Source organism: Panulirus ornatus, chromosome 35 (genome assembly GCF_036320965.1).
Source record: "Panulirus ornatus isolate Po-2019 chromosome 35, ASM3632096v1, whole genome shotgun sequence".
Taxonomy (NCBI): Eukaryota; Metazoa; Arthropoda; class Malacostraca; order Decapoda; family Palinuridae; genus Panulirus; species Panulirus ornatus.
The window spans coordinates 13,090,412-13,115,607 of record NC_092258.1 but is presented as its reverse complement, the minus strand read 5'-3'; the positions used below and the strand labels follow the sequence as shown (position 1 = coordinate 13,115,607).

The window sequence follows — 25,196 nt, the reverse complement described above, 5'->3', positions numbered from 1 at the left end:
TGAAAAGTTTTTATCAAGGATGTAAGGCATGTGTACAAGTAGGAAGAGAGGAAAGTGATTGGTTCTCAGTGAATGTCGGTTTGTGGCAGGGGTGCTTGATATCTCCGTGGCTGTTTAATTTGTTTATGGATGGGGTTGTTAGGGAGGTGAATGCAAGAGTTTTGGAGAGAGGAGTGAGTATGCAGGCTGTTGTGGATGAGAGGGCTTGGGAAGTGAGTTAGTTGTTGTTTGCTGGTAATACAGCGCTGGTGGCTGATTCAGGTGAGAAACTGCAGATTTTGGTGACTGAGTTTGGTAAAGTGTGTGAAAGAAGAAAGTTATGAGTATATGTGAATAAGAGCAAGGTTGTTAGATTCAGTAGGGTTGAGGGACAAGTAAATCTGGAGAGAAGTTTGAATGGAAAAAACTGGAGGAAGAAGTGTTTTACATACCTAGGAGTGGATTTAGTAGCGGATGGAACCATGGATGCGGAAGTGAGTCACAGGGTGGGGAGAAGGCGAAGGTTCTGGGAGCATTGAAGAATGTGTGGAAGGTGAGAATGTTATCTCGGAGAGCAAGTGTGGTTTCAGAGGTGGTAGAGGATGTCAGGATCAGGTGTTTGCTTTGAAGAATGTATGTGAGAAATACTTGGAAAAGCAGATGGATTTGTATGTAGCATTTATGGATCTCGAGAAAGCATATGATAGAGTAGATAGAGATGCTTTGTGGAAGGTATTAAGAGTATATGCTGTGGGAGGTAAGTTGCTAGAAGCAGTGAAAAGTTTTTATCAAGGATGTAAGGCATGTGTACGAGTAGGAAGAGAGGAAAGTGATTGGTTCTCAGTGAAAGTCAGTTTGCGGCAGGGGTGCTTGATGTCTCCGTGGCTTTTTAATTTGTTTATGGATGGGGCTGTTAGGGAGGTGAATGCAAGAGTTTTGGAGAGAGGAGTGAGTCTGCATGCTGTTGTGGATGAGAGGGCTTGGGAAGTGAGTCAGTTGTTGTAGTGCTGGAGGCTGATTTGGGTGAGAAACTGCAGAAGTTGGTGACAGTTTGGTAAAGTGCGTGAAAGAAGAAAGTTATGAGTAAATGTGAATAAGAGCAAGGTTGTTAGGTTCAGTAGGGTTGAGGTTCAAGTAAATTGGGAGATAAGTTTGAATGGAAAAACTGGAGGAAGAGGTGTTCTAAATATCTGGGAATATTTAGCAGTGGATGGAACCATGGAAGCAGAAGTGAATCACAGGGTGGGGAGGGGGTAAAGGTTCTGGGAGCAATGAAGAATATGTGGAAGGCGAGAACGTCATCTTGGAGCAAAAATGCACATGTTTGATGGAATAGTGGTTCCAACAAATGTTATATGGTTGCGAGGCGTGGGCTATAGATAGGGTTGTGCGGAGGAGGGTGGATGTGTTGGAAATGAAATGTGTGAGGACAATATGTGGTGTTAGGTGGTTCGATCGAGTAAGTAATGAAAGGGTAAGAGAGATGTGTGATAATGAAAAGAGTGGTTGAGAGAGCAGAAGAGGGTGTATTGAAATGGTTTGGTCACAATACAATCACCATAGTTAGCTGTTCATAAGAATCCCAAGGACACCATACATTCTAATCTGTCAGTATCCAGGTTGCAGCAAATAAATAAATATTCATCTGTATTCTTTAATTATAGAAATGGAATGTAGAATACAAGGAAAACTTTTTTTATCATGTCCACACCAGAAATTTTAGTGACTGCCCTGTAAATGCAACATACTTCTGTTTGGTTGGTTTGCAATGTGTATAACCACAGCTTGCTTGCAGATAATCTTGGGTTCAGACAAAGTTCCTGAGCAGAAATGGCAAGTGGTTTCAGGAGCAATAAGGTGTGCTGGTATATCAGTAGCATTGAATTCTAGCTGGAGGATGTCCAGAGGGATGGTTTTTTCAGACTGAATATAGGCTATCATTTTCTCTAGGGGCTCATCGACTGGAGGATATTTGTTGTTGCAGGACACCTCCTCAGGCTGCACTTCCTCTTCCTCACTCAGAGCATGCAATGTAGACACCTGGTCCTCCTGGAACAGCCACCACTTGACAATGGCCATATGTTCACATCCTTTCTGTTGGCACTGATAGCTTATAGCATATGTCTTGGTGTTGAGGGTCACAAATGTGCGTTCTGACTTGCACCACCAGCTTATGCATTCAGTAAATACACTGAAAAAGGTGTATTGATCACTTGTCATAGGATCATCTGGAATCTGTGAAGAGAGAAATAAGAAAACTATTCTAACTACAATGAGTATTTCAAAATATTTTTAGTCAATTCTCTCTACCACTACAAGTTCATTTAATTTCTTTAAACAAACATTGATATTATGATACAAGTAATGAAATCAGATATCATAATATGCATCTACTTTCTGCTTGTCTTTATGACAAGGGTACTAACATCTGACATACCTTGACTAATAATGGTATTAGTTCTTCATTGGCCCGTTCCAATCTAGAAATACAATCAACATAGTTAGCTGTTCATAAGGATCCCAAGGACACCATACATTCTAATCTGTCAGTATCAAGGTTGCAGCAAATCCCTGGAACAGCATATGGAACTGACTGGAGATGGTGACAAAGGTAACTGGTATTCCCACTACACCACTGGATTTGTGACAATTCCATACAATCCTCAACATCAAACTGCAACTAGTAGATGGAAAACAAGGTTACTGCTAATATAATATGTTCGTTATCATGACATAAAGCAAGAAATATCCATAAACTGATTTTTTCTAAATATTTCAGAAAAGAATGCAGCCTTCAAAGCAAAATACTGAACTTTCATTATCACATGAACAATAACATATCTCACCAGTTCATTTGGCCCTTCAGTTCTCACCACATGGACTGGATACCTAGGGTTAGTTGAATTTCTTGCCACACTGTACACACAACAAGCATATAGATATTTCTCCCTCTGATCATCTTTGGTGCTGGCTTCAACCTTAATGTGCTTCAGGCGAATGTGCCTTCTCAGGGAGTTGGGATGGAAATGGTTGGAACAATGGGGACATTTACTTTTCCGAGGAAGAGGTTTATCTGCAGAAAGCTCTTTGGATGGCTATAGTTTAGGATCAGAGGATGGCTCCAGTGATGGATCTTGGGGTGACTGAGACCATTCTGTAGAAATTTCCATGCCCACGATACCATCTGCGGGAGAAACTGAATCTACTGAATCTGCCTTTACTCCATATGCAGAAAGATGCTGTATAAATGAAAACCTCTTGGTAAGCATTCTAGAGCAGAATGCACAGTGAAAATGGGATCTGCCTCACCCTGAGTCCTTATAACCATGACACAATTGAAGACATCCAGTTATCTTGTATCCTGAAATACACAGTTTTTTAATATTCAATTCCAGAGATAATGCATGTGCTTAAAAATATGTACATATTATCATAACATGAAAGACTATTATAAGAGAAAAGGTAATATAATGGGCCAATTGCCCTACATAATTCTTTGGCCTGCACATGGGTAAATTATATTGGATAATCATAAGATTCAACCCCCCCCAAATGATTTTCTCAAGTTAGGTTTGGGGTACCAACGTAAGCTAACTAAAGAATGGGGAGCAAATCTTCAGGTGATCTAAATTATTTTGCATATATTCTGTGGCAACAAAATTAATACAAAACAGACACCTGCAAAAAATACCTACCCCTCAAATGGACTGTTCCTCTAGAATGAGAGAAGTGAGCAACCAAGTGCGTCTCCACTTTATTGATCCAGGTGGGCTTAAATCTGTTTGGAGGACAAATTGGGCAATGGTAGCTTGATCGTTTTCCATTGCAGCCTGCCTCACAACCAGAACAAATTTTTAATTGAAAGACTTCTGAAGGATCTTCATCTTCTTTCAATACAGTTACATGCACCATTGTGAGTTTTCTTCGAGAGCAGTTTGGTGAACTGCTACTTAAAGCTTCTTACAATGTCAAATTTTTGAGACATATCCTTCTGGAAAGCAAACAATAACATCAGAAAAGGAATAATTCATCTTCTGAAGAATTATGCAATCAAAATCTAAAAGATTTATCAATAAATCTATGCAAAAACTTCTCAGTGTCAACAGTTCTGAGAATAAAGAGTTAAAAAGATGACACTTAGATAATAACTTTACCTTCAGTCAGTTTTCAAGTATGGTAGCAGTATCATTACTGCAATCATGATTAATGTAACTCTTAATTTTTTCTTCTTTCTTTAATACATGTTTGCCATTTCCTAAGCAAATGAGGAATCAAAAAATTTCCCCATTCTTTACTCTTTGTGGCTCAATAAATCAACAAAGATTATCTGAAGATTCATCAATCCAACATTTTTTCTGACTGGGGTATGATGAACCTTACCAAACCTTAAAATAAGGACAGGGGAAGGGGAATCTTAGGTGATGCATTAAAAGTATTCTGTTTATGTTATTTCCAAAAAACCTCATTACATTCTAAAAATCTAATAGCAATTATTGTTCATATCTCACACTAACCCCAGATAGTATGTTACATTCTTGCATATAATCCTCAAGTGTGCCCTTTTCTTCCTACGTTTTTTGTTGTCCTCACAACTCATTCTATGTTCCCACCTAATTTTGTATCATAATTTTGGTAAAGCTACAATGATATCCTTGATGGTACACAAATTACAAGAGGGTCCCTATGAGTACAATACTCTCTTCCTGTAGTGTATGAATACATGATTATCTATCATTTCCATAAGTATAATTTTCAACACCTCCATACATTTCATCACACTTTATAATCATACTGTTTCCTTTAACATCCTCTCTTCCACAAAGGTCATCTCAAAAGGTTCTTTGACAAAATCTCTCAACTGTCATATATGTTTAGGGACATGGAAATCTACCTCATTCTTTGTATAACCAGCTTTTACCATAATAGCAGCCAATTAATTTTCAGCAAATCCAACATGTCCAGATGCCCAGAGGGACAAAATAATAGCCTCACCTATTTCATAAAATCCTAACACAACATCTAATTTCCTTAGTAAGCATATACTTTTTTTCACTGGAGGCTCCTGTCATGAAAAAAGTCCACATTAAGGCCAGGCCTTAACTGAAACATAGAGATGATTATAAAAGGGAAAAAGAACAAAGGAAAGTGTTTACAAATTTTGGAAGAAGTGAAAAACTGATGTGCTAACTGGTTTGGACACGGACAGAATGAGTGAGGAGAGATTGACAAAGGATATATGCGTCAGATGTGGATGGAACGAGGAGAAGTGGCAGACCAAATTGGAGGTGGAAGGATGGAGTGAAAATGATTTTGAGTGATCAGGGCCTGAACATACAGGAGGGTGAAAGGCGTGCAAGGAATAGAGTGAAATGGAACGATGTGGTATGCCGGGTTGGACGCACTGTAAATGAATTGAACCAGGGTATGTGAAGCGTCTGGGGTAAACCATGGAAAGTTTTGTGGGGCCTGAACGTGGAAAGGAAGTTGTGGTTTCGGTGCATTACACATGACAGCTAGAGACTGAGTGTGAGCGAATGTGGCCTTTGTGTCTTTTCCTAGTGCTACCTCAGGCGCGCGTGGGGGGAGGGGGATGCTGTTTCATGTGTGGTAGGGTGACAACGGGAATGGATTAAGGCAGCAAGTACGAATATGTACATGTGTATGTATGTATATGTCTGTGTATGTATATGTATGTATACATTGAAATGTAGAGGTATGTATGTGGGCGTGTGTGTGTATATATATATATGTGCATATGGCTGGGTTGGGCCATTTTCTCATCTGTTTCCTTGTGCTACCTCACTGATGCGGGACAGAGCAACAGAGTATAATAAAAATAAATAATAATGAATATATATTCATCTATCTTTTTTATATTTTCTATTTATTATACTTTGTTGCTGTCTCTGGTGTTAGTGAGGTAGTGTAAGGAAACAGACGAAAGAATGGCCCAAACCACCTGGTTCAATCCACTGACAGCATGTCGACCCCAGTATACCACATCGTTCCAATTCACTCTATTCCTTGCATGCCTTTCACCCTCCTGCATGTTCAGGCCCCAATCGCTCAAAATCTTTTTCACTCCATCCTTCTACCTCCAATCTAGTCTCCCACTTCTCCTTGTTCCCTCCACCTCTGGCACATATATTCTGTTTGTCAAACTTTCCTCACTCATTCTCTCCAAGTGACCAAACCATTTCAACACACACTCCTCCACTCTCTCAACCACACTCTTTTTATCATCACACATCTCTCTTACCCTTCCATTACTTACTCTATCAAACTACCTCACACCACATATGGTTCTCAAACATCTCATTTCCAACACATCCACCCTCCTCCGCACAATCCGATCTATAGCCCATGCCTCACAACCATATAACATTGTTGGAACCACTGTTCCTTCAAACATACCCATTTTTGCTTTCTGAGATAATGTTCTTGCCTTCTAGACATTCTTCAACGTTCCCATAACCTTCGCCCCTCCCCAACCCTGTGACTCACTTCCGCTTCCATGGTTCCATCCACAGCCAAATCCACTTCCAGATATCTAAAACACTTCACTTCCTCCAGTTTTTCTCCATTTAAACTTACCTCCCATTGACTTGCCCTCACCCCTCAACCCTACTGTACCTAATAGCCTTGCTCTTATTCACATTTACTCTCAGCTTTCTTCTCTCACACACTTTACCAACCTCAGTCACCAGCTTCTGCAGTTCCTCACCTGAATCAGCCACAAGCACTGTATCATCAGTGAACAACAACTGACTCACTTCCCAAGCGCTCTCATCCACAACAGACTGCATACTTGCCCTCTTTCCAAAACTCTTCCATTCACCTCCCTAATAACCCTATCCATAAACAAATTAAACAACAATAGAGACATCACGCACCCCTGCCGCAAGCTGACATTCACCAGGAACCAATCACTTTCCTCTCTTCCTACTTGTACACATGCCTTACATCCTTGATACAAACATTTTACTGCTTCTATCAACTTGCCTCCCACAACATATACTCTTAATACCTTCCACAGAGCATCTCAAAACTCTATCATATGCCTTCTCCAGATCCATAAATGCTACAAACAAATCCATTTGTTTTTCTAAGTATTTCTCACATACATTCTTCAAAGCAAACACCTGATCCACACATCCTCTACCACTCCTGAAAGCACACTGCTCCTCCCCAGTCTGATGCTCTGTACATGCCTTCACCCTCTCAATCATTACCCTCCCATATAATTTCCCAGGAACATTCAACAAACCTATACCTCTGTAATTTGAGCACTCACCTTTATCCCCTTTGCCTTTGTACAATGGCAATATGCATGCTTTCTGCCTATCCTCAGGGACCTCACCATGAGCCATACATACACTGAATATCCTCACCAACCAGTCAACAACACAATCACACCCTTTTTTAATAAATTCTGCTACAATACCATCCAAACCCACTGCCTTGCTGGCTTTCATCTTCCACATTCTTTCACTACCTCTTCTCTCTTTACCAAACCATTCTCCCTGACCCTTTCACTTTGCACATCACTTAGACCAAAACACCCTATATCTGCCACTCTATCATTTAACACATTCAAGAAACCTTCGAAATACTCACTCCATGTCCTTCTCACATCACCATTACCACTTATTACCTCCCCATAAGCCCCCTTCACTGATGTTCCCATTTGTTCCCTTGTCTTACGCACTATATTTACCTCCTTCTAAAACATCTTTTTACTCTCCAGAAAATTTAATGATACTCTCTCACCCCAACTCTCATTTGCCCACTTTTTTGCCTCCTGCCTCTTTCTTTTATACATCTCCTAGTCATCTACACTATTTCCCTGCAAAAATAGTCCAAATGCCTCTCTCTTCTCTTTCACTAATAATCTTACTTCTTCATCCCATCACTCACTACCCTTTCTAACTTGCCCACCTCCCACGCTTCCCATGCCACAAGCATCTTTTGCACAAGCCATCACTGCTTCCCTGAATACATCCCATTCCTCCCCCACTCCCCTTACCTCCTTTGCTATCACCTTTTTCCATTCTGCACTCAGTCTCCTGGTACTTCCTCAAACAAGTCTCCTTCCCAAGCTCACTTACTCTCACCACTCTCTTCACCCCAACATTTTCTCTTCTTTTCTGAAAACCTCTACAAATCTTCACCTTCGCCTCCACAAGTTAATGATCAGACATCCATCCAGTTGCACCTCTTAGCACATTAACATCCAAAAGTCTCTCTTTCATGCACCTATCAATAAACATGTACTCCAATACCGCCCTCTGGCCATCTCTCCTACTTAAATACGAATACTTATGTACATTATGTTTTCAGAAAAGAAGAGTGAATGTTGGGGTGAAGAGGGTGGTGAAAGTAAGTGAGCTTGGGAAGGAGACTTGTGTGAGGAAGTACCAGGAGAGACTGAGTACAGAATGGAAAAAGGTGAGAACAATGGAAGTAAGGGGAGTGGGGGAGGAATGGGATGTATTTAGGGAATCAGTGATGGATTGCGCAAAAGATGCATGTGGCATGAGAAGAGTGGGAGGTGGGTTGATTAGAAAGGGTAGTGAGTGGTGGGATGAACAAGTAAGATTATTAGTGAAAGAGAAGAGAGAGGCATTTGGACAATTTTTGCAGGGAAAAAATGCAACTGAGAGGGAGATGTATAAAAGAAAGAGACAGGAGGTCAAGAGAAAGGTGCAAGAGGTGAAAAAGAGGGCAAATGAGAGTTGGGGTGAGAGAGTATCATTAAATTTTAGGGAGAATAAAAAGATGTTCTGGAAGGAGGTAAATAAAGTGCATAAGACAAGGGAGCAAATGGGAACTTCAGTGAAGGGCGCAAATAGGGAGGTGATAACAAGTAGTAGTAATGTGAGAAGGAGATGGAGTGAGTATTTTGAAGGTTTGTTGAATGTGTTTGATGATAGAGTGGCAGATATAGGGTGCTTTGGTCGAGGTGGTGTGCAAAGTGAGAGGGTTAGGGAAAATGATTTGGTAAACAGAGAAGAGGTAGTAAAAGCTTTGCGGAAGATGAAAGCCGGCAAGGCAGCAGGTTTGGATGGTATTGCAGTGGAATTCATTAAAAAAGGGGGTGACTGTATTATTGACTGGTTGGTAAGGTCATTTAATGTATGTATGACTCATGGTGAGGTGCCTGAGGATTGGCAGAATGCATGCATAGTGCCATTGTACAGAGGCAAAGGGGATAAGAGTGAGTGCTCAAATTACAGAGGTATAAGTTTGTTGAGTATTCCTGGTAAATTATATGGGAGGGTATTGATTGAGAGGGTGAAGGCATGTACAGAGCATCAGATTGGGGAAGAGCAGTGTGGTTTCAGAAGTGGTAGAGGATGTGTGGATCAGGTGTTTGCTTTGAAGAATGTATGTGAGAAATACTTAGAAAAGCAAATGGATTTGTATGTAGCATCTATGGATCTGGAGAAGGCATATGATAGAGTTGATAGAGATGCTCTGTGGAAGGTATTAAGAATATATGGTGTGGGAGGCAACTTGTTAGAAGCAGTGACAAGTTTTTATCGAGGATGTAAGGCATGTGTACGTGTAGGAAGAGAGGAAAGTGATTGGTTCTCAGTGAATGTAGGTTTGCGGCAGGGGTGTGTGATGTCTCCATGGTTGTTTAATTTGTTTATGGATGGGGTTGTTAGGGAGGCGAATGCAAGAGTTTTGGAAAGAGGGGCAAGTATGCAGTCTGTTGTGGATGAGAGAGCTTGGGAAGTGAGTCAGTTGTTGTTCGCTGATGATACAGCGCTGGTGGCTGATTCATGTGAGAAACTGCAGAAGCTGGTGACTGAGTTTGGTATAGTGTGTGAAAGAAGAAAGTTAAGAGTAAATGTGAATAAGAGCAAGGTTATTAGGTACAGTAGGGTTGAGGGTCAAGTCAATTGGGAGGTTAGTTTGACTGAAGAAAAACTGAAGGAAGTAAAGTGTTTTAGATATCTGGGAGTGGATCTGGCAGCGGATGGAACCATGGAAGTGGAAGTGAATCATAGGGTGGGGGAGGGGGCGAAAATCTCTTCGATGTATATCAACTGACTGTTATATTCCTCTCTTGTGTCTCCCCTGATGATGTGATTATTACACGAAAGTGCACTTGGGAACTTTTCGTGTTTCATTTTCCCCATGGACTCATAGGAATATCTTGATCACGCGCAAAATTGTGATCCTTTCCAATATATATATATATATATATATATATATATATATATATATATATATATATATATATATATATTATCCCTGGGGATAGGGGATTAAGAATACTTCCCACGTATTCCCTGCGTGTCGTAGAAGGCGACTAAAAGGGGAGGGAGTGGGGGGCTGGAAATCCTCCCCTCTTTTTTTTTTTAATTTTCCAAAAGAAAGAGCAGAGGGGGCCAGGTGAGGATATTTTTTTTTTTTTTTTCCAAAAGAAGGAACAGAGGGGGCCAGGTGAGGATATTCCAAAAAAGGCTCAGTCCTCTGTTCCTAATGCTACCTCGCTAACGCGGGAAATAGCGAATAGTTTAAAAGGAAAAAAAAAGGAAATATATATATATATATATATATATATATATATATATATATATATATATATATATATATATATATATATATATATCCTTGATAAAAACTTTTCATGCTTCTAGCAATTTACCTCCCACACCCATTTACTCTTTAATACCTTCCACAGAGCATCTCTATCAACTCTATCATATGCCTTCTCCAGATCCATAAATGCTACATACAAATCCATTTGTTTTTTACAAACATTCTTCAGAGATAAGATCTAATCCACAAACCCTCTACCACTTTTGAAACCACACTGCTCTTCCCCAATCTGATGCTCTGTACATGCCTTCAACCTCTCAATCAATACCCTCCCATATGATTTCCCAGGAATACTCAGCAAACTTATACCTCTGTAATACCAACACTCACCTTCATCCCCACAAAACTTTTCCATAGTTTACACCACACACTTCATATGCCCTGGCTTAAACCATTGACAGCATGTCGACCCCGGTACACCACATCATTCCTATTCACTCCATTCCTTGCACGCCTTTCACCCTCTTGTATGTTCAGGCTCCGATCGCTCAATATCTTTTTCACTCCATCCTTCCACCTCCAATCTGGTCTCCCACTTCTCCTCGTTCCCTCAACCTCTGACACATATATCCTCTTTGTCAATCTTTCCTCAATACACCCTCTTCTACTCTCTCAAACACACTCTTCTTATTACCACACATTTCTCTTACCCTTTCATCACTTACTCGATCAAACCACCTCACACTACATATTGTCCTCAAACATTTCATTTCCAACACATGCACCTCCTCCACACAACCCTATCTATAGCCCATGCCTCGGAATCAAAAAACATTGTTGGAACCACTATTCCTTCAAACGTACCAATTTTTGCTAACCGAGATAACGTTCTCGCCTTCCACACATTCTTCAATGCTCCCAGAACCTTCGCCCCCTCCCCCACTCCATGACTCACTTCCGCTTCCATCGTTCCATTTGCAGCTAAATCTACTCACAGATATCTAAACACTTCACTTCCTCCAGTTTTTCTCCATTCAAACTTACCTCCCAATGAACTTGTCCCTCAACCCTACTGAATCTAATTACCTTGCTCTTATTCACATTTACTTTCGGCTTTCTTCTTTCACACACTTTACCAAACTTAGTCACCAACTTGTGGAGTTTCTCACTGAATCAGCCACCAGCGTTGTATCATCAGCAAGCAACAACTGATTCACTTCCCAAGCCTTCTCATCCACATCAGACACATACTTGCCCCTCTCTCCAAACTCTTGCATTCACCTCCCTAACAACCCCATCCATAAACAAATTAGACAACCATGGAGACATCACGCACCCCTGTCCCAAACCGACATTAACTGAGAACCAATCACTTTCCTCTATTCTCACTCGTACACATGCCTTACATCCTTGATAAAAACTTTTCACTGCTTTTAGCAATTTGCATCCCACACCATATACTCTTAAGACCTTCCACAAAGCATCTCTATCATATCCATCATATGCCTTCTCCAGATCCATAAATGCTACATACAAATCACTCTGTTTTTCCAAATATTTCTCACATACATTCTTCAAGGCAAACACCTGAGTCACACATCCTCCACCACTTTTGAAACCACACTGCTCTTCCCCTATCTGATGCTCCATACAAGCCTTTACCCTCCCATATAATTTCCCAGGAATACTCAACAAACATATATATATATATATATATATATATATATATATATATATATATATATATATATATATTCACTGAGAACCAATCACTTTCCTCTCTTCCTACACGTACACATGCCTTACATCCTCGATAAAAACTTGTCACTGCTTCTAACAAGTTGCCTCCCACAACATATATTCTTAATGCCTTCCACAGAGCATCTCTATCAACTCTATCATATGCTTTCTCCAGATCCATAGATGCTACATACAAATCCATTTGCTTTTCTAAGTATTTCTCACATACATTCTTCAAAGCAAACACCTGATCCACATATATATATATATATATATATATATATATATATATATATATATATATATATATATATATATAGTGTGTGTGTGTGTGTGTGTGTGTGTGTGAGTGAGTGAGTGGATGGGCCGTTCTTCGTCTATTTCCTGGCGCTATCTCCCTGATGCGGGATACGGCGATGAAGTATAATAAATATAACAAATGATATATATATATATATATATATATATATATATATATATATATATATATATATGGGTATATGTATATATATATGTATGGGTATGTGTATATATATGTGTAAACTGAGATGTATGGGTATGTATATTTGCGTGTGTGGACGTGTATATACATACATGTGTATGGGGGTGGGTTGGGCCATTTCTTTCGTGTGTTTCCTTGCGCTACCTCGCAAACGCGGGAGACAGCGACAAAGCAAAATAATAATAATGATAATAATAATAATATATATATATATATATATATATATATATATATATATATATATAATATATATTTTTTTAGGAAATTGATGAAAATGAATTTGGTAATAATTCATGACGGGTTAGGTAATGGCTCACTCACGAAACTTGGCATTCCTGTTACATCATTCTTTACGTGAGATCAAAGATTCCATCTGAGAAAAACTGTGATAACAAAAACGGAGTCTGTATTCTGGATTGTCCAATGAATGCTACCTTGCCTCGTATAGTTTGAATCCAACTTAATCATAAAAGAAATATATAAATATGGTTGGTTTTCGGAAAAGGGCAAGCGATATGGGTGAGAAGGAGGTGAGAGTAAGTGAGCCTTGAAGAGAGATGTATGAAGATATTCCAAAAGAGATTAAGTTTCGAATGGCAAACGCTGAGAGAAACGAAGCTGTGGGAGTGGAAGAGGAACAGAATGCATTTAGGGAAGCAACGTTGGTATGTGCACGAGAAGCGAGTGGCATTCGGAAAGGGGGGGAAAATGGGCAGGTAAGAAAGGGTAGAGAAGTGGGATGAAGTAAAGTTGCTAATAGAAAAGAAAGGAGGTGTATAGGCATGACTCAAGGAAGGAATGCAGATGATTAAGAAATGTACACGAGAAAGCAGCAGCAGGTAAAAGGATGGTGTTGGGGTGTATAGACTTGAGGCAACTCAAACATTCGTTGACCCACCGATCTTTTACCGCTATCGACTACACTACCTGATAGGAACATCGTGGGAACATGGTTCACAGATATTATAAACGTTACAGCTCTAATTCATAATACCAAGATTTTTTTTTTTGTGTGTTGAGGATCCAGTCAGAAAAAAAAAATCCACATCAAGGCTGGGCATCAACTGAAATATAGAGATTAATGAAAGAGAAAAAGGAAAAAAAGGAAAATATCTACGAATGTTGAGCGAAGTGGAAAACCTATCTTTTCTAGTAATGGCGTAGGTCATAGATGTTGACAGGGCAGAGTTAAAAAGCTTCGAGGTGTAGGGGAAAAAAACGTTATAACGGCCCACCCTTGATTTGTCAACGGCACACATTAATCATTTAACACAACAGCCTGACCAATATTGCATGATCTAGCTAGTGGTGGAGGCGCACAAGCAGTCAGTTAAGGGGAGCAAGAGAACAAAGTAATGCCAACAAAATGAATCAGCAATGCGGCGTGGGGAGAGCGGGTCAAGTTTTAACGTTAGCATGCGAGAGTTCACAAGCTGGACCGCTTTTGACTCAACTCTTTCAAGCAGGGATGCAAAGGTAAGGTTACATCATGTGAGAGCAGTAATTCATACAAAGACAGATTAATTCTGCATAAATCAATTGTTCAGAAAAGAAGTTTCTACATCTAAAGAAGACTCCCAATTTCTTAGCGGCAGACGTGGCTATTTCCATAATGTGGGGTTTCTAAGATAGAGTAGATTTTACTGTGATACCAAGTAGATAGAATTCCAGAACCGCCAAAGAAGAAAGTTTTCAGGAATTTTCGGTAGAGAGATGGGTAAAGGTGTGTCCTGAAGGCATTAAACTGAACCTGATTTCGTATACTCAACTGATATATTCCAAATCTGAGTTGATTGAGGAAGTTGTCTATACAAGATGCAGATCGAGTGAGAGAAGCAGCAGAACTGGAGTATATGGAAAAATGCACTGTTGATTCGTCAACGAATGGGTGCATCTGGTTACTTGTGGAAGAAATGAAATCGTTGATGAAGAGAGAAAAAGCGAGACAAGACAGAACTTTTAAGGACACCGCTGTCGATGGAGAAGAGAGTTAGGCTGATCCATCAACAACAACAACGGAGATACATCAGCCAGAGAGGAAGCTAGATATGAGTAAGCATAGTGAGGGCGGTAAGCCGAAAAAGGGGACTTGGAGATGAGTGTCCGATGCCATAAACTGTCAAAACCTTTGGATATGTCAGGGCAAATAGAGGGTTCCCCAAAATGTCGTTCGGCCCAGGCACAGTAAATGGCCGGTTGCTGTCCCGGGCCTGCGTGCCTGCTGTATCAAATCTGACATTATTTTCAAAGTGAAGCAAAAAGTTCGTCGTCACTTTCTCCTTGTTCCGTAATACACTACATACAATTTGCAATGTTTGTGAGATCGTTGCTGTTCTAATTTTGTATCGTTTCAGCAAGTTAATGGTAAAATATGTAAAGGCTCCTAAGAACACTGCTGGCCCTATCCGGTTCACAGAGAGGGGAGGATGTTTGTCCTTTCCCAAGGTAGCTCTCAACCTCACTGTTCTGACCTCCCTGAGAAATGTGTATATAAAGGCCATCGTAACAGTGGATGCTGAAAAATTAGGCTAAAGCGCATGATTATTGCAGAGAGCACTCACAGGCATTGACGGAGTTCTTTTCTATATTCCTGTATGTAACAGCTGCGGTGTAAAAATAAAATACTTTGACGCATAGTGACGGCCACAGTAAATGGATTTATAAAGGATACAATGGTAAAACCTATTTCTTAGTGTACAAAACCGATGTATTCATTGTCCTTTCACATTCATAGGCATTAACAAACATTTGTATTGATTATAATGACTATACAATGCACGCACATTATACATATGGCACCAAATTTGTTGAACTCATATATGAATCATAAATAGTTAGAAACTATATAAAAACATCAATAGATTTTCCTGGCGCATATAATGATTTGCTGTGAATATCTGTTGGTAATGAAATTACCATATAGATAGGGTAATATCTAACCTAGTGTGCACGATGTATTGTCCTGACTGACTTAAAGTTGAGGAAGACGGTTAAGTATTAGATGATGCTGGTGAGCTTAGGGCGAGAAATGGCCTTATTAATCATGGGAAACAATGGCCTATATTGCTCCCTTTACACTTTGTCCTGGGAGACGATGTAGGTGAGCCTGAGCGTGAGGGTAAGGTTGAAAGCTATGTTAGGGTGGGCATTACCTTGGAATGCTCAATGTACAATGCACAATGAACAATGTGCCGACTTGGTAAGGTTAAGCGTGAACGTTGTGAGGATGGGATGCTCTCTTTCCAACAAATCCTGTGTCAGTTCAAGACTAAATTCACAGGCGTGGATATTCATACACTACGGAACTTGAGGCCACAACACCAAATCTAAACCCAAGGGAGTTCGTCTCCTTTTCAATCTCCCCTCGAGACTATACATATCAAAGACGATACAGAGTCTTTGAGACATTTATATAGTCTTTGACCGACTCTATGTTACACAGTTACGTTTGAGGTTAGGCACCATAAACTTCGTTACAATAATGATAGTAATAAACCTTTCTAAACATACAAAATTCATTGACTTTAGTCTCCAACTGCATATATTTAGCGCGCTTATTACACAATTTTCATAATTGTATAATTATATAATGGCCCTGATTTGGGGATAATTTCTGGAAAAAAAAAGCCAAGGGTCGTCCTTACATGTATTCCTTTTCACTGTCATCGATTCAGAGGCAACACATCAAAAATATCACATATTACTTGTGCTGAAGCATGACATTTGAAATTCGCTATTAGATCTCCGAAAAAAAAATTAATTTTCTGTTTAGTATAACAGCCAAAAGCAGAGTCGAGCCGCACACGTTATCGGGAAGGATATGTTGAGGACCAGGGTTCTCTGTCAAAAGACGGAATTTAAATTGTGACCATCTGTCTCATCTGATTTCTTTTAAAGTTCCATGTGTTAATATTTATCACATTAGACTTATATGATCGATTCCCTCGAACATTTAAAGGTCCCGCCTCCATCGACGAGCCCAATGCGCAGGTCGTATCCCCCCGGCGCCCGCATTGTTTTGATTGAAAATGGCTGTAGACGACGACTTCGACATCCCAGGTATTTATTTGTACTTTTAAGGCTTCCTAAGGTGTGACTAATTGCATAATGGTGCAGTGTTGAAATCTGAAGGTGTCTTTCGTGTGTTCATGCTGGTATAGGATAATATCATTTCATGGAATGGAAAGCATAGGTGAATAATAGTGGAAGGTTTCTTACCTGTGTGAGTTCGTCGAACCCTCAGGGAAATGAGGATGTTTGTTGGGTAACTTTGCCAACCCGTAACTTTTGCCCTCTAACTGTATTCAATTGTCAATGTAACTCTTACATTTGGCTGTAATTTCTTAATTCACTAATTCTGTTCAAGGACTGATCTATTTCCACTATCACAGAAATTAAGTTATGCATGGAATGAATTCCTGTGTACATAATTGAGAGGAAGGAGAAATTTTAAGATGAAATTACTTTATAGCTACAGTTTGTTGTTATCAGATAATATTATATTAGCACTGGCCGATCTGGAACGCAAAAAACCACTACATTACAAGTTAAATAACTCCTATGTTTGAGTGATATCTGTATTGTACTGAAGAGGCAACAGCAAACGTGAATGTTAGAAATAACTCTTAATGACCTAATTAACAAAATCATGTCAAATAATATTTTTAACTATAGAATGATTAAAATATTACATTAGGGGCACCATAGTCAATAACTTATGGATCTGGAAGATATATATGTTACTGGACTCCTGAAGCATAGTAGAAGTGATTAAATCTACTATTGCATAATTTTGAAGATTCTCTTCCATCATATGGTAAGAAATGTGTAAATGGGGAGGGTTTGGTATCAGGGTAAATGTGGTGTTAATGTAAATGCCTGTAAGATTAGCAGAACTTATGAAAATTTTACTTAACTTCCCTTGTAGCCAAGATTAACTTTTAAAATGATCGAAGTCTTAATCCTTTGGTACCCTCCAGGCTACAGTGTTTTGGGATTTCCAAAAAATAAAAAGTAACACAAAACCATATTTGTTGCTGAACAGTCAAACTTGGTGTGCTTACTTATCACATGGTTGTTGATTTTTTTATCTGCCACTATCAGTGAATTATTTTATTCTGTAGTTCACCTTTTTCTCTTTTTACTTGTTACTTAACTGCTCTTCCTTCCAGTCTGTTCTATTTATCCACTGTCTTCTTTCTTGTGGTATCCTTTTCATATATTATTACATTTCCTTTTACAGGGAGTAGGCCTGCGATTCTTTGCTCCATTTTCTAACAAAAAGTTTTTTTGTGCATGGCTGTCTTGTACCAGTATTTGCCATTATCTTGTTGGTTTCATTTCAGTTTATTCTGCTGGAGTAGAATTTTATATCATTTAGACTGATAGGTATCTGATTTTATAGCATTTCATGTGCGTCCATTAGTTTTTACTGCATAATTTGTAGCAACTTCAGTGATCTGATCCGAGATCTACTATTGATTATCCTGATGTCTAAGTGGTCTGTCATTAGTAAATAGCAAGTCAGCACTGGTGGTGTTTCTTGTAGGATTATGTATGATATGTAGAGGACTAACCTTATTTTGTAGGATTATGTATGATATGTAGAGGACTAAACCTTACACATATTAGTTAAATTTTCAATTGATCCCTTTCATCTGCTGAGACATTGTCTGTACTTAATTTGCATCCATATCTTTTTCCAAGCCACAAAACTAAAGTTGAAGTTGCCTGACTGTATTATTGTTGGTTCAGGGTTTTCCAAGTAACTCATTAGCTCCTCCATTACCATTACTACTTTTTTAATACTAAATTAGGTGGTCTATAAGACACTCTCTTAATGGTATTTATTGCTGGTATGTTCTACCCTTCTTGGAGTTTATTTTCATTAACTGTTTTGCCTCAAACTTGCTGCTTATATAGACTGATACAATGCCCTCTGGTTTTTCTCTGTCTGCTGTAAAGGTTTCGTAACCTTCTAAGCCTGTTCCATTATTGATTCTCTCATTCATTCATGTTTCCATTAAGTAAACAGTTTAATATTATGAAGCTTTAATATATTCATTAGATGAAAGTAATTAAATGAAATGCGAGAGGAATTGTGCATAAAAACAGGGTTATTAAGTTTAGCAGAGCAGAGATAGATGAGTGTGGTTGTGAGTTTGAATGGAGAAAATTTGGAGGAAGTGAAGTGTTTTAAATACCTGAGAGTGGACATAGCTGCAAATGGAACAAGGGAGATGAGGTGATTCACAGAGTGGGTGAAGGGTGAAAGTCCTGGGAGCATTGAAGAATGTGTGATGAAATGGGATGGTGAAGATGGGTATGTTTGAAGGTATAACAGTTTTGATGGTGTTGTATCGGTGCAAGTCGTAGACTGTGGATGAGGATATATGTTCTGATGAATCTTTATATGTGCATTAATTATAACATTAACCATAGTGTTTCCCCGATATACTGCTGTCACTTCATTTAACAGAATTTAATATGAATGATACAATAGATAAGTTCTTTCCATGTATTTCTGTAATCACATCAAACTATGAAGGCAGTGGTTATTATGTTAAGTAGTTGGCATCAGTGGTTCAAGCGCGATTTTGCCGACTAGTTGGCATCAGTGCTTCAAATGCTGTTTTGCCAATTAGTTGGCTAATAGTGTTGTGGAACTTAGCTAAACAGTTACCCCTTTTGGGTATAGTATAGATGTTTATCTAAGACATTTATGACTTTTCAGCCTTACTACTTTTTTGTAACTTAACTACCAGAGGATAAGAGAGGAAGAGGACAAAAGGAAGAGTAAAATTACCAAACAGGATAGTATATGAGTGGCAGACTTTACAACTGAAAAAGTGATCATGTTCTTATGAGGCTGAATGACGTGTAGGTGAAATGGAAGATAATGTCAAAAGCTAAAAGGCAGAGGAAAGATATGGACCCAAGTAACACAAAAACTGAGACCTTTCTAGATATGACAGCTATATAGAGTGAAAAATCAGGAACTATGGTAGAGACTAAAGGAAAAAGGAGAGAATCATGGCAATGAAGGAGCACCACAAAAATAACTTAAGACTTGGAGCTATATAGAATGAAAAATCAGGAACTATGGTAGATACTAAAGGAAAAACGAGAGAGTCTTGGCAATTAAGGAGCACCACAAAAATAACTCAAGACTTGGTTGAAAAGCATATCGATGGATTGTTTGCAATTTGTACAAGTGATTTAGACCAGAACAAGATGTTTACTTTTTTCTTCATGAAACCAGATGTGAGGGGTATGATTGCCAAGTAAAATGAGGTAAACTTTTTTTATGTTGAAGGCTCCAGTCACAGACAAAAGTCCACATCAAGGCCAGGCCTTAGTTAAGATATAGAGAGAATTATGAAATGGAAAAAGAAAAGACAAGGGAAAGTATTTATGAATTTTTGAAAAAGTGAAAGACCTGCATTTTGAAATGTGCCAGGTCATAGTTATTAGAAAAGACATGAAAAGATAAGAGAGCTCCAAAGCTTTGATGTGTAGGGAAAGATGCAGGTATTATAACAGTCCACCCTTGAGTGTCTGATGGCCACACAATAATCATGTGATGCAGCAGCTTGCCAGGTATTGCATGGTCTAGCTCTCAGGAGCAAAAACCAAAGTAATATACATAAAAGAGGGAAAGTGAACCAACATTGCAGCGTAGGGCAAGGGAGTCAAGTTTGGAAATTAGCCTGGAACAGTTTATAAGTCAGACTGCTTTTGACTTAACTCTGTCAAGCAAGGATACAGAGCTACAACCACCCCAAATGTGAGAGCATTACAAGGATGAATCATTCTCTTGTATAAACAGAGCAACTGCTCAGAAGAGAAGTTTCGACATCTAAACAGGACACCCGGTTTCTTAGAGGCAGACTTAGCTATTCCTGTACTGTGGGGTTTCCAGGAAAGAGTGGATATTACAGTAATGCCAAGTATGTTCAGTGAGTAAAGAGGTGGAATTACAGAACCGACAAAGGAGAGATGAGAGCTGTAAGGAGTTTTCAAGTGAATGATGGGTAGAAATTGGGTCCTGGAGGCATTAAACTTAACAAGATTTTGTGTCCCCCACTGAGATATCCTGTCAAAGTCGAGTTTATTGAAGAAGCTGTGTCAAGCTGAGGTGCAGATCGAGTGAGAGAAGAGGGAATAGAATTGAAGGCTGTTGATGAATGCAGTGTTGAGTTGTCAGTGTATGAGTGCATTTGATTATTTGTGGAGGGGAGGAAATCATTGAAAAGAGGAGAAAAAGTTTAGGAGACAGGACAGAACCTTGATGGACACCACTGTTATTGGAGAAAAGGGGAGAACTAATCCATCAATAACCAAAGAGACTGACTGGCTGGGAAGGAAGCTAGATATGAAGGAGCAAAGTGAGGGAGGGAAGCCAAAAGAGGGGAGCTTAGAGATGAGACCCCAGTGCCACTCCTTGTCAAAAGCCTTAGATATGTCAAGGGCAGTTACATATGACTCCCTGAAATCTTTCAGCAATGATGACCAGACATTAGTAAGACAGGAAAGAATATCATCAGTGGATCTTCCCTTACAAGAACCATACAGATGATCAGAAAGAAGACTGTGATTTTCAAGGTGCTTTAGGATATGGAAGTTGAGGAGGGATTCAAAGGCTTTGGAAATGGTAAATGTCAAAGCAATAGAACAGTACTTAGAGGGGTCAGAACGGTCACCCTTTTTAGGGATGGGATGCATCAAGGCATGTTTCTAAGAAAGAAAAGTTTTGGTCTTAAAACAAACGGATCAGACGAGCAAGCACAGGTACAAGTTCAAAGGCACATTCAGTACATGGAGATGGATGCCATCAGGACCATAAACCTTGCTTGTGTCCAGAGAGAGAAGCTCTTTCCGGACAGTCTGAAGAGAGATTACAGGAAGAGGCATAGGATTAGTAAAAGGAGCATCAAGGGGTGAAGGAATGTTAGAGTCATCCAAGAGGGAGTTAAAAGAGAAACGGGAACCAGAGTTGCTTTGTCAAAGGTAGAGACAGCTATTGTACCATCAGAATGATAAAGTGAGGGAATGGTAGAGCAACAGTTGTTAGAGACACCCTTATCTAAAGACTAGAAAGATCTATCAGTAGATGATGAGGAGAGGTTATCGCACTTCCTTTAAATAAAGATATGCTTCTTCTCATGGATAACATGTTTCTAGCAATTATGAACAGATAAAACCTGAATGGAAGCCAGAGGAAGAAGGGTTTATCCAAGCCCGATATGCCTGATCCCTTGTCTAAGTGTCCTCAGAACAGGAATGGTTGAACCATGGATGGGATGAAGTAGTAGTCTTGGAAGAAGAGGGGGGTAAATGCTTCCATTCCCACAAAAATAACCTTTGTTGTGCATTTGGCAGAGACAGAAGCATCACCACATGAAAAACAGTAATTTGTCCAAGGAAAGTCAGAAAAGAAGTTTTGCAATTTATTCTAGTCAGCTTTGTTCAGGTGCCAGTATTTACCCTTAGAAAGGCCTGCAGGAAGGGGAGAAGCCAGTTGAATAGATATATTTATGAGAGTGTGATCAGATGAACCACTTAGGGGTGAGACTGTGTTTTTACAGCGAGATGGACTAGAGGTGAAAAACAAATCCAGAATATTAGGGAAATGGTCAGTGGTCAGGTATATGGGTAGGATGAGAGACAATTTGCTCTAAATCATTGAGAATGGAGAACCTAAGGGCTCTGATCTCTCCAGCATCTGTATTGGAGGAATTCAACCTTTCTCTATGGTGAATGTTGAATCCCTGAGGTAGAGAATCACTGCTTGTGGGTGACAGGATGTCACAGTCTCATGGCAAGAGTTTAGATAGTGGAAGAACGATATAAAATTTGTATAATTAGAAGAGCAATAGGTGAAAGAGGACAAGTGTGGTTGTAGGGAGACAGACTTTGGACCACATAACATTAAAATTTGGAAACTCAAGGTCCTTGAGTCATGCAACAGGTGTGTTATGTTGGAATAAGCACAAACACCACCTTTGAACCAGAATCGTGAGTGGGTTATAATTAGATATGAAAAAGAAACTAGTGAAACATCATTAGACAACTGTGTCTCACAGAGAAGTAAGATATTAGGAGAGGTACTAGACAGATGGTGTTCAACTGAGGAGAGGTTACTAGAGAGACCACAAATGTTGGTAGAGTAAATAGAAAAAGAGGGAGAGGTTGTGGAAGGGGATGGTACTTCTACTGCCAGAGCTGAGATTTACCACAGTATTCAGTATCAAAATTATAATAAATATGATTTTGTGATTGATATTATTACCATTTCATAAATCCAGCAAATTTTGGCATTTTGTCTTGGTTAGGTTAGATTTGAGGTATTATTACCATTTTGGACATCCAACAAATTTTTTGGATTTTTAAGTCTTGGAATTTGCTGGATGTCCAAATTGGTAATTTTGCCCTTTCTTCTGTCATATTGATTAAATAATCCTTTCAGCATAAAAATATATATTCCTCTATATTTAAGGCCAGGCCTTGATGTGAACTTGTGTCCAAGACTGAAGCCTCCAGTGTAAAAAAAAAATAAATGCTCAGACAATAGTAAACACACTGACTTCCCAGCAAATGAATTAAAATGACATGATATCAATCAAATAATTTTCAGTTCTCATCTGTATGGTAAATTTTGATTGCTATGAGAAGTTGGCTGTGGTTTTCATGAGTTTTGTTGATTTCTAGAATTGTTCCTCTTGCTTTTAGTCCAAAAAGTTCCCAGATTATCTAGCCCTCCCACTTTTATTGTCAACTTCCTATTACTATATTGATTGCATGGAGATGTAGAAACTGTGTGAACACGAAACGCAGTAAGCATACAAACTTCCGAACAACTGAGTGCAATGATATAAAATCATTTTCTTAACTAACTAAAAGTTCAAAGTTTCTGTTGATTTCTAGAATTGCATCCCATAATTATACCCCACATTTTCCCAGATCATAATAACCCCTCCTCTTAGTATCATTCTGTATTATCGTTACACAAAAATTAATGCTCTAAATCACACATCCTCATTACCTCTCCCAAAATCCGAGATATTTTAGGAGTTTACCTACACTTCTTCAGATCCTTAAGTAATCCCAGGGGAATCACAATAATGATACTTTATTGTTCTGTTGCCTTTTCATTTTTAGCTGTATCACCAAGGGACTCTGCTGCTTGTAATTCTAACTAAGGATTTCAAATGGGGATCATAATGTACACTCACAGCGATCCTGGGTGTGGAGGGCGTCATGTTTGTTTACCGCTGATCAGCTGATTTTCCCCGATGGTGGCGGTCTTCCTAGTAGGAAATTCTTCAGTATATATATATTTTTTCCTCTGGACATTGCTCCTGTTTTCTCCTATTTCTATGTCCTTTTCACATTCTATGAACACAATTCATAAGTAAAAATATAAATTCCAGACGTAAATATTGTGATAATCTTTTCAATTTAAGAACGCTATTTCCTCTGATTTTTCACTTCGTCACAGTTTTCTGGCTGATTCTTACAGGTGGCTACGCCTTATATATTTTGGACTGGCCATTTCCATGAAATGTATAGTGCTCCTTATACAGTAATAGACTGGTGGAAATTTCGTGTTATAAACGAAACTTTGTTCGTTTAGCTTCGCTTACCCACATACTGGCGAATGGGTCGCATAAAACAACGGAAACGCACCAAAATTCCATTAAGAAATCACACATTTGTTGTAGGATTGGTGAAATACATCGGTAATGATGTGGGGGAACGGATATTTGAATATGGGGCCTCTGTATCAAGTGAGTTTGCGCAAGTATAAAGCAACTCAAGTGCCGCATTATGTCACTATCAACGTTTAGAATTACCGCCTCAAACTCTCGCTCACATTGTAAGACGCATCCACCAAAATTTTTTTCCTCATGGGTAATTTAATGCTTGTATAACTGGTTTCTTGGTCGTTAAATTTTTCTTATGCATTCTTTCATATTATGGTACAAAATTTGGGTTGAATATGGAAAACGCCCCGTTTTCAGTTGCATCATTGGAATGGAGAACGTGAAATCGTAATACATGAAAAAAAAGTAATATACTGGTCATAGTATTACACATTTCTTTAGTCAGCTGGGTCTTTTATAGCATTACAGTTGTAGTTCATTGACCTCACAACAATTCTCTGTGATTTCGTCGCGTCTTGAACTTTATCGATACTTGTCACAAATGCTCGCCCGAGGCGGTTATGTTTGCCGCTGGAATTCAAATACGTATTCACTGCTTTGATTAAATTTCTATACATCATGTTTTCTTTTTTTTACTATGCTCTAGATTTTTTTTTCTATGCATCCTGGATATTTCTTACTGAATCTATAATGGTCCAGATGTTGCCACAGAAGGAGTTACGATATGTAGGAGATTCGAGGCTTTCACTTTTCTT

The 25,196-nt window shown here is 39.1% G+C and overlaps 1 protein-coding gene and 1 long non-coding RNA gene across 4 annotated transcripts in view; one reads left to right on the top strand and one right to left on the bottom strand.

Moving 5' to 3' along the window:
• Nucleotides 1-1,609: 1,609 nt before the first annotated feature.
• On the bottom strand, nt 1,610-24,648 carry LOC139760172 (uncharacterized). Of its 3 annotated transcripts, none has more exons than XR_011715267.1 (5): nt 24,010-24,648; nt 3,675-3,967; nt 2,826-3,340; nt 2,417-2,659; nt 1,610-2,214 (listed from the first exon to the last, which is right to left on the bottom strand). It is a non-coding gene; the product is annotated as an uncharacterized lncRNA (long non-coding RNA). The 3 variants fall into 3 exon arrangements; XR_011715265.1 differs by having other exon boundaries at nt 1,611-2,214; nt 3,675-3,970; nt 24,010-24,647; XR_011715266.1 differs by having other exon boundaries at nt 1,612-2,214; nt 2,826-3,163; nt 3,675-3,970; nt 24,010-24,646.
• LOC139760171 (X-linked retinitis pigmentosa GTPase regulator-like) overlaps nt 16,760-25,196 on the top strand; it is a 145,083-nt gene continuing 136,646 nt past the window's right edge. Inside the window, exon 1 of the mRNA XM_071683091.1 lies at nt 16,760-16,834. Coding sequence (XP_071539192.1) covers nt 16,804-16,834 — 31 coding nt within the window. The 5' untranslated portion in view covers nt 16,760-16,803. The remainder of the gene's footprint in view (nt 16,835-25,196) is intronic.